The sequence below is a fragment of the Vombatus ursinus genome, unplaced genomic scaffold (assembly GCF_900497805.2).
Source record: "Vombatus ursinus unplaced genomic scaffold, bare-nosed wombat genome assembly UNPS02014870.1, whole genome shotgun sequence".
NCBI classification, from domain to species: domain Eukaryota; kingdom Metazoa; phylum Chordata; class Mammalia; order Diprotodontia; family Vombatidae; genus Vombatus; species Vombatus ursinus.
The window spans coordinates 7,755,526-7,772,998 of record NW_020954648.1 but is presented as its reverse complement, the minus strand read 5'-3'; the positions used below and the strand labels follow the sequence as shown (position 1 = coordinate 7,772,998).

The following is a 17,473-nucleotide window of genomic DNA, read 5'->3' as shown; positions in this document are numbered from 1 at the left end:
GAGTTCAAATCTGGCCTCAGATACTTGACACTCACTAGCTCCGTGACCCTGAACATACCACTTCGCTTCTGTTTGCCTCAGTTTCCTCAATTCTGAAATGAAGATAATAACTGGGTCTACTTCATCAAGTTGTTGAGAGGGTCAAATGAGATAACATTTGTAAAAACACTTAGCACGTATCTGGCGTCTAGGAGGCACTGTATGAAAGCTTATTTCCTTCCTTGCCCTTTAATTCTAGTGCCTTTCCTCTGATGATTATCCCTAATTTATTCTGCATATATCTTGTTTGAATGTAGATATTTGCATGTTGCCTCCCTCATTAGACTGTGAGTTTTTTGAGAGTAGGGACTGTCTCTTACCTTTTCTTTGTATCCCCAGTGCTTAGCATAGTGCCTGGTACAGAGTAATAAATGCTCAGGGCAGCTAGATGTCACAGTGGATAGAGTTCTGGGCCCGGAGTCAGAAAAATCTGAGTTCAAATCTGAACTCAGACACTAGCTGTGTGACCCCGGGCAAGTCACTTAACCCTGTTTGCCTCAGTTTCTTCATTTGTAAAATGAGCTGGAGAAGGAAATGACAAATCACTCCAGGATCTTTGCCAAGAAAACCCCAAATGGGGTCACCAAGAGTGAGACATGACTGAAACAACTAAACAACATCAACAAAATAAATGCTCATTGATATCAGTTTTCCTGTATTACAGTGTTCTTAGTCTTGATTAAACATTGGCCGTGAGAAGTGAAAAAACCCGTGATGTAGTGAAGCACCTCTCAAAACCTTTTTTTTTTTTAACCCTTCATCAGTGTGTTCTGGTTGGCAGATGGAGTTGTCTGAATAATATCATGCATATTTGCTTTTTACTATTTCTTCTTAATGATTTCTGTATGTCTCATTTAGTATCAGATTTACAGGTCTACCTACCTTCTTCAATGTTGCCCAGGGGAAATTACACTTAGCCTGGCTAGAAATAGGATAGTAGAGCATTCTTTTGGCACACCCAGCCCCACAATACCAAAAGGCCAGTGAGGCATTGAAGTTACAGTGCTGTGAATGAGAACCATACACACCTGTCTGAACTGCGATGGACTCTTGGGTGCTTTTCTCAGTCTCAGTGTGTGGGAGCAGAAGAGTGTTTGGGAAAGTGTGAATTTGGAGTGAGAAGATTTGCGGTTAGAATCCCTCATCTGTTACTTCGCTAGTTTTGTAACCAAGGGTAAGTCACTCCTCATTGGGCTTCAGTTCCCTCATCTGTAAAATGAGGGGAATCAGGACTGCTAAACAAATAGAAATGGGGCCAGTAATCCATATATGAGGATCCCCATTGGCCTCATGTCAACTTTGTTTTGTTATCTATGTTTAATTGTATTTTTATTTTGTTCGATATTTCCCAGTTATATTTTAATGAGATTTGGCACTCCAGGGCATATGGGTGCATGTGGCCCAAGGACAGGTGTTTGACACCTGGATTAGAACATCTCCAAGGTCTCTTTCCGCTCTAGCTCTTCGATCATAGACAATTTAATATCATGGGTGCTGTTTTTGCATGTTGCATACAATTTGTGGTTCTTGGTAATTTCACAAAGAATAGCAGCTGTGTAAATGGCTGAGGCATCAATTAAGTGATTTCAGTGAGAAAAAAGTGACTTCTCTTTCAGAGATGAGTCAGTTGCATCTGATGAAGTATTAAAATTGGGCACCTTGGAGATGAGGGAACCATTAACAGAAATCGCTTAGATGTGAGTTAGAACTCTGTCTTCCATTGGTTTAACACAATCCAGTGGTTTCATTCAGGTATTGATTGCTTTTGTTAATGAACACATTAGTTTGGAAAGATTTAGTCATGTTGTAGAAGAAAAAGTAATTAGATCATGACTGAAATATAAAGAAATGGTCATGCAAAGCTGAGTCAATTAATTTGGTGATTTAAAACCTCAGTGTGGCTCATTATGGTCACTAAAATCAATGTGGCCTTGTGGTTAGAGGGCTGGAATTGAAGTAAGGGACACCTGGGTTCAAATTGTGGTTCAGATGCTGGCTGTGTGATGTTGAGAAGTCCTTTAATCTCTCTGGGGTTCCACACTCCTCATTTCTCTTTCACTTAATCCAGACCTGTGATATCATCTATGAAGAGAATTCCTGTTAGAGGAAATTCCCTCCACCTATACAGATAGCTAATTTCTCTGTCATACAATTGACTAGGGACTCTGAGAAGTTGTGTCCCTGGTTGTACAGCTAGTATATATTTCAATGACAAGACTTGGTCCCAGAAAAATCTGGGTCCAAGTATGTCCCTTGAAATCCACTAGCCACTGTCTCCCCTCATCTATAAAATAGGGATAATGTGAACTAATACCTACCTCAGAAGATTGTTCTGAGGGTCAAATGAGATAATGTCTTATAAAATGCTTTGTAAACCTTGAAGCACTATATAAATGGGAACTATTATCATTATTACCTACTAGAGAGTTTGTGGGTTTATGAGTATAATTCTTCAATGGTTTCCAATTTTTTTTTCTCAGTTCATTTTTTATCAGGTGATCCTAGAAGCATGTAGAACCAGAATGTTAATGTCTCACACTGCATGTATTGCCAGAAAAAAAACTGCAATTTTGAGGTTCACTGTACTGTGACAAAAGGTAGAAAGGAGTAATTTACATCAACAATTGATACTGCTCCCAGATTGCAAAATTGAACTGCCTCTACGGCAAGTCAGATGGACGTTTGTATAAATCAGTCATTAAAATGACTACAGTGTTACCCCATGAAAATTCAACAAGCAGATTAGGAACAGGCCAGACAGTCTACAAATGACCCAATAGTAAATATGCAAATGGAACAGTGATGGCCTAATAACAACACTCCCCCTCCTCCAGTCGTTAGCTTAGCCATGATTATGTAGATAAAACTGTCTAGAAAGGGCTGAAGCAAAACATGTTGTTTGATGAGGTGGAACAGTTAGCTGGATGTCATCCAGGATGGTGGTGATGGCAGCTAAACATTATTATAAGTACACAGCAGAGGGAACCTTGGTTGTTGCAAAGTGTGGAAACATTAGAAGTACTTTAGCTTCTGGAAAATAAGTATAATATATAAAATTACATCTATACAATGTACATATATACATATGTGGATGTGGATGTTATTTATATGTGTAAACATACGTATATACGTGCATATTTTTGTTGTTCAGTCGTTTCAGTCATGACTGACTCTTTGTGGCACCATTTTGGGATTTTCTCAGCAAAGATACCAGAGTGGTTTGCTATTTCCTTCTCCAGCTCATTTTTACAGATGAGGAAACTGAGGCAAACAGGGTTAAATGACTTGCCCAAGGTCATACAACTAGTAAGTGAGGCCAGATTTTAATTCAAAAGATGAGTGTTCTTGACTTAAGGCCCAGCACTCTATCAACTGTGCCATCTAGCTGTCCCTATGAGCTCCATTCATTAGGTCTTGGACTGGGAAGGCTGACTCCTTTACTACTACTGCTGCTAAGTTATTGAGCTCCCTACTACTTCCTTTCAATCTCTCCTCCAGACCATATGTGTTTCTTTAACAACTCCAGTTGTGACTCCATTCTGTCTATTGGCTCAAAGATAAGGTTAGTCCCGAATAATTTTTCAGGGTTGACAATGGAACACTTGTCCCCATGAACTACAAATCCCAAGGTACCAATCAGCTCTAAAACTCCACTTAATTATAAACCAGGAGTTAGCCTGGAAGTGAAAATCAGTATAAGGACTAACAAAAATACTAAATGGACAAACTTAAGCCTGAGGTATTATTCTTGAGAAAAAGAAGGTACTGTAGTGTAATAAAAAGAAAGCCAGAACAAGATGGAAGACTTGGGTTCAAGTCTTGCCATTTGCACATACTATAGTAGCTATGTGATTAAGAAGCAAGTCACTTAACCATTCAATACCCAAGCAAATTTCTACAACTATGAGTTACAGATGGAATGGCTGATCTACACTGATAGAGGGAATTTCCACACAAGGAGTTTCCTACAGTAATGGAATCACACTATAGCATTACAAAGGATGTTTTAGAAAATAGTAACTATGAGATACATCAAGATAGGCCCATGATGACACCAGAGGTATCCTGGCCAATAGGTCAAATATTGACTCTTTACTATAGTTGATAGAAAGGACCTTATAGGTCATCTAGTCCAACTCCTTCATTTTGTGGGTAAGGAAACTGAGACCCAAAGTAGAGACTCAAGATCCCACAGATAGATTTTAGTAGAGATAGGATTTGAACCCAGGTCCTCTGATCTAATTCAGTAAAAGTTATTCATATGGATAGTGTCGACTTTTCATCCCTTCACATTTCATTGCTCTTTTCTTTAACATTGCCGAATAAAGACCTGTGCTTTGCTTCTTAAGCAAATCTTAAGTATTAAAATATTTAAAAAATATTTTGATTTTTTTGTACAAATGACATTCCCTAATGTCACCCCCACTCCTCATGCCTGCCATAAAACCCTTTCCTATAACAACAAAAAATAATCAAACAAAACAAATTTACATGACAATATATGAGCCCATGCCACAGTCGTCATTGGTATTCTGCCATCTCTCTACCAGGTTGAGGGACATGTGAGTCACTCAGTTTATCAAGTGCCTACTATGTGCCAGGCACAGGAATACAAAGATAGATAAAAGACAGTCCCTGCCCTCAAGGAGCTCATAATCTAATGAGAGAAAACAGCATGTAACTGAAAAGGGGGTGGTGGTAGAGGAGTAACCAGAATAGAGGCATGATGAAATCCTATAGCAGGGTGGGAAATGATGAGATGACTGCCTTACGTGCTTTCCTTAAATAATCTGGGAGAGGCTTTCAGATGTTTACCTTCCTCCATCTTGTCTCAGAGGAAGAGAAGAAACTTTGAGGCAGGGATTACTAAGGACTGATGACTTTCAGAGTTGATGCCATCTTGTAAGATGTGCGTTCCTGGAGATCAATCAGATGGGAAATTACGGATCTTTCCTCATTAGCTCTCGGGTACCAAGATCAGCCGTCGTTAAACTTGACTTCTCATTTCTTATATCTATACATGTGATATTTTCTACCAGTGCCCAAAAAGATGAAGGTGGCAGCTTATATAGTCAGTATAGACTGTCCCTTTTTATAGGGATGTGATCTCTAAGCTTCCTTTCAGTGCAATGATTTTTGTGATAAAATATTTTTTTATCGCTTAATTATCTTGAGAAACTAGGGATTTTATCCTACCTAGGTGTTAATTTAGAAGACAACTACCCAAAGAAGAAATTCTCTTTGGCTATTAGATCCCATATGGTTTAATGTGAAATTGTTTGAAATGAGATTGATCTGAATAATAAAAACAAAATTGATAATATCAAGGTAACTTTTCTACTAGAGACATTCAACTCTTCAGTATTATATTTTCTAGCTATCCCAACACCTTAGACACAATATTTTAAATTATGATTTTTGTATGATCTGCATAATTTACGTGATTTAAAAAAATAACTATGTATCCTCCCCCCTTTTGTTTTCCACCACAGGGGACCAAAATTCTGCAGATGTTCATGTGGTATCTGAATCCACGGCAGGTCTTTGATCTTTCTCAGGAAGGGCCAAGAGATGCGTAAGTTCTGAAATACTCACCAAGATACTTACTGGTCAAAACTTTCCTTTATTCTTTTGGACTGGTGAGAAGAACCTAGAAAATGGAGGTGGGAAGACCACACACACACACACACACACACACACCCACATACTGTTTTGTAACAAGCTTCAATTTTAGATTGATCTGGGAAATAATTGTCCTATAATAACTTAATGGAGAGAGTGAAGTTTCTTCTATAAGTAGATAGAATGCTGTCCTTGTAATTGTTTTAAGATTTGTGGCACAGTGGATAGAGTGCTGGGCCTAGAGTCAGGAAGACCTGAATTCAGATCCAGCCTCAGACAGTTCTTATATGACCTTGGGTAAATCACTTAAACTCTGTTTGCCTCAGTTTCTTAACTATAAAATAGGGATAATAATTGCACCTACCTCAAAGGGAGAATCAAATGGGATAATATTTGTAAAGTACATAGCACAGTGCCTGGCATATAGGAGGTATTATGTAAATGCTAGATGATGATGATGATGATGATGATGATGATGACAGTAATAAATCCTTACCCTGAAACATAGCATGACTATCAACAAGTCATTTAAATTATCACTGCTCTAGTCTTTTAAGTCTCTGAGACTTTAAGCTAAGTTGCTAGTATGCACTGGAAGAGAAAATTTCCATTTTGGCAGATCCAGACCTTAAAATCTTGTGGTCACTTTTCTCACCACTACTGTCATTGTTTCTCTCACTTACCAACCTCCTTATTCACCCACTTTCTTTTTTAGCCATTCCTATTTATTTCTCTAATAACTTCCTAGTAAGCTTACCAATTTATTGACTGACTCCTTTGAATGTACCTGTGTACTTATGAATATGCAGTTGTTAGTAACTCTGAGTGTGTGTGTGTTTGTATCATTGGTGTGCATGCAACTTTGGGTGTGTTTTTTGGGTAGGTATCTTTGCATGTACAGCAGAAGGAGTGAGTAGTTAAATTATATGCACGTGAGTGTATATCTGTTGGTATATCTGGATGTGGAGAATGCTTGAGTATGTGTGTGGCTATTTCTGAGCATGTGCATGTTCACAGATGAGAGGGATGATGTGTGGGAAATCCGTAACCCTTCCAGAACTACTCTTGAGTTCCTTTGGACCGTTCACATGCAAAAGTGGCTTTCTGTAAAGAAAAATTTAATCTTGTTTCTTTATGCCTTAAGGGGACAGGAAGACAGGGAGAAAAGGTAAAGGAAAAGAGTGACTCCTTTGCCACTATCCAGCTGTTTCTTACCCCTGTCCCCAGATAATATTGACATCTCCCCATTGATATTGAGTATGTTTGGGGTTGGAATGTGGCAAATACTGGTTTAACAATAGTTAAAATAAACATTGGTAAGCTCTGAAATATTTTATATGCTTCAAATCACTATATTAATGTGAATTATTATTTTAATATACCTTTGGATCAGGGAGGCAGCATGATATAGTGGCTATAATAATATAGTAATTACAGAACACCTTAGGTTTGCAAACCACTGTCTCATTTTTATCCTTGCAACAACCCAGGGAGATAGGTGCTATTATTACTTCCATTTTATAGAGGAGGAAATGGAGGCAGACAGAAAGAAGTTAAGTGACTTGTCTCCAGTGCCACATAGCTGGTAAGTATCTGAGGCAGGATTTGCATTCAGGTCTTCCTGATTCCAGGTCCTGTGCTCCATCTCTTGCACCACCTAACTTCCTCTAAAACACACAGGATTCAGAGTCGGGAAGTCCTAGAGAATGCCCTCTCAGACATTTAGTAATTGTGTGATTCTGGGCTTGTCACTTAACCTGCCTGGGCCCTAGCTTCTTTACCTGAAAAAATGGGAATAATAACTTTATACTTCAGAGGCTGCATGATATGATATCCTCCGATTTGGAGTCAAGACCTGAATTCTAATCTCAACTCTGCCACTTACTTTGTGACTTGGAGTGAGTCATTTGACTTCCCTGTCTATAAAGTGAGGAGGAATTGATTAGCTCTGAGGGTTGTTGTGAAGTTCAGGTGAGATAATGCATGGAAAGTACTTTGCAAACCCTAAAGTGATACATGAATATTAATTATTATTATTTAGTCTGACATTTTACACATGAAGAAATTGAGGTTCATTGATTTTAACTGGTTTGCTAGTGAGTGGTCAAACTGAGACTAGAACCCATGATTTTTAAGTCCTAATCCAGTGAGATCAAAGGACTGGATCTTTGTAAAGGACAGCACGGTGCCTGGCACATAGTAGATGCCTTAAAAATGCTTGTTGATTTCTCTTCTCTAATCCAGTACTTTCTACTCTACCATGCTTCTTCATCTTCATTATGATTTAGTCAATAAATATGAAATGCCCACCATGTGCCAGGCACTGTGCCAAGCCCTGGGAATGCAGAGAAAGGTAAAGGCCAGCCACTGCTGTAAAGGAGCTCACAGTCCAATGGAGTGACAGAATGTGAACAACGAAGTACTAATAAGCTACATTCAGGATAAATAGGAAATAATTAGCAGAGTGAATGCACTGGAATGGAGAAGGGTCATTGCTGCTGCTGTCCCTTAGATTGTTTTTAGACCCATCGAAAACAAGCTTAGTGTAATGGAAAAACCAACATATTAGGAGGTCATTAGAGAATACAGTATTCCAAAGATCATTCTTGCTCACGTTCTCCTCTTCTATTACATTCTGTGCCACTAGGGTTTGCTGCAGGATTGCGAAAATCCCTGCCTTCTCTGGGCTCAGTCTCCTTAAGGCTCCTCAACTAAACTGGCTTGTCATTTGTCTATTCTGTGTCCTGACTAGATTTAATGCAAGTCTATACATTTCAGAGAACACTGAGAAAAATGCCAGTGAAAAGAAAAGTTTAATTGGGGGTAAATTGCTTAATTAATGCTTGAGGATCAGTATGCATGAAAACTGATTTGTTACAAGTATTTTCTGAGGTTATGGATCACTCACCTTCTCCAAGGCAGACTGCAGTGTGCCGTTTTTGCCTACTAGGCAAGAGAATTCCAGGACATTAAAGACCAAAAGACCTGATTTCAGATCCTGAAAAATATCAAGAACAGTCAGGGAAAAAAACCAACCCAAAACAGTATATTCTTTTGTAAGTGTGTGTGTGTGTGTGTGTGTGTGTGTGTGTGTGTGTGTGTATGTGTGTGTTCTTCCTACCTATGTTCTCTGGTAAATTTCGTAAATCTGATGGTGAAGAGTCTAGTCTAGAAAAAAGTAATGTGAGCTAGGATGAAAGACCCCTAGATTTGAGTTAGACACCTGAAATTTACATCTTTGCTTTGCATCCTCCTGCCTATATGACCTCTTACAAATAACTGAACCACCTCACTAGGCTTCAGCTTCTCTCCCTCATGCCACATAGCTAATGAACAGCCACATCTTGCCATTTCTACCTCTAAAATATCTCTTTCATCTGACCCTTGTTGTCCACTCACACAGCTGCCATCTTAGTCCAGGCTCCCATCGCCTTTTGCTAGATTATGTCAATAATCTCCCTGGTCTCCCTGCTTCAAATCTCTTACTGCTACCGAAGTAATTTTCCTTAAGCATAGATGCGATCATATGACTTATCTGCTCAATCGATTTCAGTAGCTTCTTATTGCTTCTAGGATAAAATGTAAACTACTGTTAGTTTTTAAAGCCCCTCACAACATGGCACTGGCTTGTGTGTCCAGACTTGTTACTGTCAAACCCCAGTAAATTACAGAGATGTTCCAAGAAAGAAAATAGGATACGGTTTAATTTTTCTTAAGCTGGCTTGACATGCATTGCATGGGAGTTCAGTCCAAAACTGGGCCCCTTTAAGGGGGCCAGTTCAGAACTGACTCGATTTGGGATTTGGGGGTACAGAGTTATATGCCTTTTCAACAGGGGCTAATATCAATCTACCAGCATTCCAGACCACTCCTAGCCTCTGTCAGTCTAGGCTCTGTCTCCACCCAAACCTGAGTAGAATAAAATCAATTGAGGTTTGGGTTTGACCTGGATAAGAAGATTCAACGCTATCTCATTAGCAGTAATGTCCTTCTGAAGAACTTTGGACAGAAGGCTGGAGGGGCTGGGAGCTCTGAATCTCCAAGACATAGATTACCAAGAGAAACCATTTTTCACATTATATACCACTTACCCTTCCCCACTCTGCAATCCAGCCCAACTAGTCTTCTGTTCTTCATACATGACACTCTGTCACTGTGTCTTTGTGTTGGCCATTAACCATGCCTAAAGGCTCTCCCTTCTCACTTCTGCCTCAAAGGCCTCCTAGCAAGTGGGGGCCCAGGGAATCTTGAAAGAAGTTCAAACACTACCTTCTACAGGAACTAATTTGTATATGTCTGTATTTAAGTTATATTTATGCCATATATATGTATATATATATGCACATATGCATCTATATTCTCAGATGCAGTTGTCTGTCCCATTAAAATGTAAATTTTTTTCAAGTAGAGATTGTTTATTTCATTTTATTTGTATCCTCAGTGTCTAGCACAGTGCCTGGAATATAATAGGCACTTAATATTTGCTTGTCATTTGATCAACCACACAGTCTCAAAGCTCCCTTCCAGCTCTAAGTTTCTAATCCTTTGGTCATATTGGATGACAAGTAGCTAGTATCTATCATAGTATTTCCCTGAAAAATAGAAGTAGAAGAAATATAAAGGCTGTTTTCTAATAAGTAAATATAGTTCTTATTGAGACAGGAAGAAAGAAGTGGGGAAAAAAGAGAGAAAGAAGGCTGGAAATTAAAAAAAATTAGTTAATTAATTTTTAATTTTCAATATTCACTTCCATATGCTTTTGAGTTTCAAATTTTCTCCTCCTCCTTCCCTGCTTTGCTCCCCAAGATGGCGATATAGGCTCTACATATACATTCCTATTAAACATATTTTCACATTAGTCATTTTTTTTTTTTTTAGGTAATTGGGGTTAAGTGACTTGCCCAAGGTCACACAGCTAGTAAGTGTCAAGTGTTTGGTCTGAGTCCAGATTTGAACTCAGATCCTCCTGACTTCAGGGCTGGTGCTCTATTCACTGCGCCACCTAGCTGCCCCCTACATTAGTCATGTTGTAAAAAAAGAATTAGAACCAATAGGAGGAACCGCAAGAAAGAAGAAACAAAACAAAATAGAAGAAAAAAAAAGAGCAAATAGTATGCTTCAATCTGCGTTCAGACTCCATAATTCTGTCTCTGGATGTGGATAGCATTTTCCATCATGAGACTTTTGGAGGTGTCTGAGATCCCTGCATTCCTGAGAAGAGCTAAGTCTATCAAAGTTAGTCATCGCACAATGTGGCCGTTACTGTGGACGATGTTCTCCTGGTTCTGCTCACTTCACTCAGCATCAGTCCATACGAGTCTTTCCAGGTTTTTCTGAAGTCTGCTTGCTTATCATTTCTTATAGCACCATTTTATTCCATTACATTCATATACTACAACTTGTTCAGCCGTTCCCCAGTTGATAGGCATCCTCTCAATTTCCAATTCTTTGCCACCATAGGAGGAACTGCTATAAATATTTTTGTATGTGTGGGTTCTTTGGAAATTTTTTTGAAGAGGATCAAGGTAACTGAGAGATAGACAGGGCTAAAAGAAGAACAAATAGATGAATACAATAGTCATAATGAGAAGAGGTAGAAATTCTGTACCTTTTTAAATTGCAGACATACGGCTGATAATTGGATGCCTTCATTCCTTTCCCATCTTTGGTGCTAATATTGGTGTTCCTGCTTCCTACTGTCACTTCGGGGGGGACCCCCAATGCCACTATTGTATGGGCCTGAAGCTCTGGTTGGACTGTGCCAGCTTGTTGTGTGGTTTTTCTTTTGTTAATGTGAACTTCTTTCTTTCTTCCGCAAGGCTTGAGCTGTATAGAAAAGTGCCGAATCTTCGAATCCTGGCCTGTGGCGGAGATGGAACGGTAGGTGCATGGAATGTTCCCCATTTTAATTGCTATTGCTATTTTCCTTTGGTTTCCATAGGGTAACAAGACTTCTTTGTTCCTACCTTTCTTTGCCTTCTCCTCTCATCCCCAAGGTCTTGCCTATCAAGTGGTGATTTTTTCCCACATCTCCTATCTCCTGTATCTGGTTAATCTAACGGGTCGTTAACTAGGTTTAAAAATATATAGTTAGTGAGAACAACTAACACAGCCTGTCAGAATTACTGCCAGGAGGGTGACAGATAGAGTTGCTGAGGGAGGTAGAGAATGAATATTCTGGTCATTCCTTTCTGTCTCTACTACAATTACCCAATTCCAAGTTTTCATTAAATATCTATACTATTTTAGTAGTTTTTTAACCTAAAGTAGGAAGAGAATCTCTATATCCATTCTTCCATTCAAACATTTACAAAGTGCCATTTACAAAGACATTTTCTTTACCACCCACTCTTATGGTATCAAAAGGGCCAGCTCCCTTATGTTGATAAGCATAATCCATCTTTCTAAGAGTTTCACTTTGTAGAAAGGGAACTGTCATCTCTATTAATACTCAGGTGTAAAAATATTTTTAAAAATTCATAGAATCATAGCCCCAGAGCACGGCCTTGGAGACAACATAATCTAATTGCTCTATTATATAAAAGAGGTTGACAAAGTAATACACATTAAATATGGGATTTGAACTCAGGCCCTCTGACTCCAGAGACAATACTCTCTTTACTGCACCATACTGCATATGTGCAAAGGTATTTTACTGGGTACTGGAGGTACAGGGACAAAAAAAGAAATAATCCCTGACCTCACAGAGTTTATAGAGTTCTTCATACTCCTGCCAAGTTAATCTGCCTCAAATTCTCTTTCTTCCTGTCCCCCCCAAGTCTTCAGTGGCTCCCTATTGTAAATCCTAATTTTTTAGTTTGGCATTTAAAGCACCCTGAGATGTGGGTCTAACCTGCTGCATTCTTATTGTCTGCTTTTTAAAGCAGATTGTAGTTAGTATCTCCCAAGTACACCATCTTTATTCTCATATCTGTACCTTTGCTCCTGTTCCTTTACTCTAGAAGGATTCCTGAAGCTTTGCCCACCCTGCCTTCTCTGAGCGCTCCAGACCTTCAGCGATTTCTTGTTCTCTTCTGAATTCCTGTGATGTTTATCATCCATACTATCTATACCATTCTTTTGGTACATATACTGCCTTTGGATACCACTACTTTATGTTAGTGACAAATTCTCATATCATTATTTCACTTCTCTTGTCTCATGTCTCCTCACCTAGCTGGGAAGTTTTATGAGGGCCTGGACTGTGTGTGTATTACGTGTCTTTATATTTCATTACAATTCTCAGCAGTCATTCAACAAAAATTTATTAAGCACTTATTGTTTGCCAGGCATTGTGCCAAGTGCTAGAGATACAAAGAAAGGCAAAAATATGGCCCTTGGCCTTGAGGGGCTCACTATACATATAAAAGGTACACACATATTTGTTGAAAGAATGGATAGATGAGCAGCTTAAATCTGTGTTATCTTATTCCTAACCTAAATATTAATACTAATCTAAATTTTTCTTGCATTAAGCTTAAGGGATTTCTTTTAGAATTTTTAAAATAGCCATGTTCTAAATCTAATAATTTTGTTTATCAGTAATAAATGGACAAATGAATTAAAATGACAGATGGAAGTATCACGATGTACCTGCAAATGATTGGGGGTATTATTCCAAACTTCTCTGGCTCTGTTATCTTTCTGAGCACAGATTCACCAGTTCTTCTTGTTCCTTTATTTCTCTGTATGATTTCCCTCCACTTTTCAGCATACACAGCAGAAGGCGACACACTCTCGGTTGTGTAAGGAGCACAAAGCTCTTATATTTGATGAAAATTAATGCTTCTTTGTCTCCCCTAAAGCCATTATGTCTCAGAATGAAAATCTTACTCAAAATGCGTCAGCCTGTGCTAGAAACAAAGCCAGCAGCCGGGTACTGGGTGGCTGCTGCCGCCGTGGCTATCTCTACTCTGACAAAAGGGGAGGGCTTGGTGTTCAGGACCCAGTTACTCACTAAGCAAAGAGAAGAAAATGATTCTCCAGACTGGGAAAGGGTGAGAACAGTCAGCCTACATTTCCTCATCTCTTGTGCCAAAAAAGGTCCATATCTTCGGGTTGTAGTTTTTCGGGCAGTTAATTAATTGAGCAGGCTCTTTTGTTTCTTATACATGCTCAGTGCCATACTGGGTGAGTTGGGTGAGAGAAAGCCAAGACATTGTGAAATGTGGCTGCTTTCCCTTGGGGAACTTGCTCTTTAGCCATCAAATTAGAAACTGGTACCTGGCAAGGAAGACCTAGAAAGGAAGTGTGACATCCTAGATTGAGTGCTGGACTTGGAAAACAGAGGACTTGAGTTCACATCCTGTCTTTGATAACTTACTATGTGTATGACCCTGGGCAAGTTGCTTAACTTTTCTGATACTTAGTTTCCTCATCTGTAAAATAAGAGCGCTAGAGTGGATGGCCTCTAAGGATTTTTCCAGCTTTATATTTATGATCCTTTGATTGGTTCTAGTGCAGCATCATAGTCTGACCTCTTTTTATCTTGTTTTTGCAGTTGCCAGGAAAAATTTCAGGGAATCAGATACAAGATGCTTTATGTCTCCTGATATTTTAACTGGAGTTTGTTTTCATCCTGTCTTTTACTCCCTCTTTTTTTTTCTTCTACTGCAATGCAGGCTTGTTTTTGCCTTTTCTTGCTATTCTGAAGAAAAGAATCTTTAAAGGCCTCTTGTTTGCTCAGGACTGCCTTGCAAATCTGGGGGTAGGATACTCTGATACCAAGGCCCTTCTCTTTCTTAAGGGAAGAGAGAGGAAGAAGGCAGCACAGGACCTTAGTTATTGCAATAAGGAGGAAAGAAGAAGGAAAGAAAGTTGTGGTCAGTCATGTAACTGTGGTGAGAGTGGCTGTTTAACAAGGGCATTATTAAAGTATTGCCAGGGGAGATCAGGGACCCACTCGTCTTGGCCTGAGGATGGCTAGCTCTGAGTTGTCAGTCATACAACAGAGGAGGTTTCAGAACTTTAAAATTAATTGCCCTGTGAATCAGGAGGGCAGGTTATAGATGCCTCTGAAGGTTTTCTGGTGCCAAAAGATAAAGTCTTAACTTCATGCTTTCAGGGTCATTTCAGACTTTGCCCCATGGCTTACTGAAATGATGAGATTTCTGAGCATCCGTAGCTAGTTTAGAAAGTAAATCCCTTGGTATGAATAGAGAATGTCTTTTTTATTCCAATCAAATGTACCATTCAGTCCTTCCTCCATTTTTAGCTGAGAGGAGATGTACCAGGGGATCAGGCAGACACAATTCGCATTTAGTGTCCTTCATGGAACATCCATACTGTCTACCTACTGAGCACAGTTTTGATCTCCTTACCTCTGTCATCAGTAGAGTCTGATAAAAGTGCAGAGGATCATAATTCAAGTGATCATGGGATTGGGTGGTGAGACCTTAGGGGCAACAATACCGAAATGGAGATGATACAGACAAGCTGATTTTGGATCACTACAAGAAATAGCATCCTGATGAGAGCTTTTCAACAATGGAAAGGACTCCCACGTGGGAGAATCAGTTTCCTGTCAATGGAGGTGTTAAAGCATAGAATGAATAGTCATCTCCCAGGGATGCTGGAGAAAGCAGCATCCCTTCTTTGGGAAGGGAGTTTGACTAAATGACTTCTAAAGTTCCTTTTAACTAGGAGATTTGTTGATTTGAACATCCAGTAATACTTCATGGATTATTTTATGTAGCGTTACTTCCTCTCACTTTGATTGGTATTAGATGCTTGCTTTTGCTTGTTTGTTTTTCTTTTAGTTCTCATGAATTCACATTCTGATTTCCTTTCTTTTCTGTCAGTGCCAGCCTGTGAACGCTTATTTCCCAATGGAGTTACCAGGTGGTGTAGCTGACACCAATTACTCATTCTGATGTGAGGTGGATGCATAACCAGTCAAGCAAACTTGTTAGCAGCAAGTTTAAACTGAATGGATGGGTCTCGCTCAGGACCTATGGCTTTTTGACATTTATTTCAGCATCAGTTAATTTTCAGAAGACCTAGGGTTTGTGTTGACTACAGACTTAACATAAACCAGCACCACAGTATGGCCTCCAAAGGAATGAAATCAATCTTATACTAAGTGAATCAATAGAGGAATTAATCATAGGAGCCACTTAGTACCTCTATGACGTTGAGAAGTCACTTAACCTCTTTGGGCCTTGATTCCTTGTCTGTAAGATTAAAGGTAATGGATCATGTCTAAAGCATTTATCATATATTTATGATTCTATGAATTAATTTTCATCTAATGCAAAGAATGCTAGACCAAGTCAAAAGACCTGAGGTTTAATCCCAACTCTGCCATTATTTAGTCCCATTACTTCAGGCAAGTAATTTTTTCTTTCTCTAGTTCAGTTTCCTTATCTGCATAAATGGGAGACTGGGGTTGAATTAGTCCCTTCCAGATCTCAAATTTTGTGGCACTGTACTCTGTATTGATCAAATTACATCTGCAACACTCTGTTCAGTTCCCCATTTTTCTAATTAAATTATACATTTCTTGAGGGAAGTGGCTGAGTCATATGTCTCTCTCTCTCTCTCTCTCTCTCTTTTTTTTTTTGGCAGATTGATATGTCTAACAATACTGCACACATCATAGGCACTCAATAAATATTTAAATCTTTGACCCTATTTCCATTTTCAGACTTTACTGTTTTCTTGGGGGTAATGAATTGTATATGTTTACTTCACCTTGGGATTGTCACATCCCTAATAAAAGACTCTATGCCTTTCCTAATTTGGCCTAAGATCCAATTTGCTTTTTTGGTCGCCATATGTTTCTGTCGGCTCCTGTTCAGCTGGCTTTCCATTTCTAACCTCTAGATTTTTTTGAGCCAAGTTGCCATCTAGCAATCCCTCCCTAAAATTCATACTTGTGAAATTGATTTTTAAACCCAATTATAAAATTTTCTATTTGTCCATATTTAATTTCATCCTAATAAATTCAGTTCAATGCTCTAGCTTGTCAAGATAACTTTTGAATCCTGATTCTATCATCTAGTGTGTTAGCTATCCTTCCCAGATTTATGTTGTCTGCAAATTTGAGAAATATGCCATCTGTGCTTTTTAGCCAAGTCTTTGACAAAAATGGTAAATTTTAGATGGAATGGATAAAGCCTTCAGCCATACTCTTTTAAAGGGCCCTTTGCTCTTGGACTAAATGTACACCATGTTTATAGATGGAAAGAATAGGCAGAAAGGTTTGCACTGAATTATCTCAGACCTGAAATTTTCTTTAAAAATGTTACCTCTTGAAGTCAGTTAAGAAGTAAATGAATGAATGATTGCATCTAGTTTTGTTTATGTAGGACATGCTCTAAATGTTGATTTTCATTTCAAGATGATTACCATTCTGGAGTGAGTTTAAAAGTTTAAAATAAAGAACATTCTCTTCCAAAGACAGTTTTTGTTTTTACCAAAAAAACCAAAAAACCAAAAAACAAAGAAACCCCAAAAAACCCCACAAACTCTTCCATGTGATTATTATTAAAGGCTCCTTCTTTTTCCTCCTACCTCCAGCCCCCTGGGATATGCTTCTTTCTCATTTATTTTTTTTCTCTCTCTCTTTTGGTTCCCAATCTGTCTGTAGGTCGGTTGGATCCTTTCCATCCTCGATGAACTTCAACTCAGTCCCCAGCCTCCTGTTGGGGTTCTTCCTCTGGGTACTGGGAATGACCTGGCTCGAACTCTCAACTGGGGAGGGGTAAGGACTAGCTCTCAAAGGCCTGCAGTGATACAAGACAGTTCATTTTGCCAAGAAATCATTTCTCTGTAACAAGCAGATGTTTTAATATGAGATCAGGATGTATCT

At 38.9% G+C, this 17,473-nt stretch overlaps 1 protein-coding gene across 1 annotated transcript in view; it reads left to right on the top strand.

Moving 5' to 3' along the window:
* DGKI (diacylglycerol kinase iota) overlaps positions 1-17,473 on the top strand; it is a 543,147-nt gene that overhangs the window by 263,702 nt on the left and 261,972 nt on the right. The window contains exons 11-13 of the mRNA XM_027842255.1: positions 5,532-5,614; positions 11,481-11,541; positions 17,252-17,365. Of these exons, the coding sequence (XP_027698056.1) occupies positions 5,532-5,614; positions 11,481-11,541; positions 17,252-17,365 (258 nt within the window). The remainder of the gene's footprint in view (positions 1-5,531; positions 5,615-11,480; positions 11,542-17,251; positions 17,366-17,473) is intronic.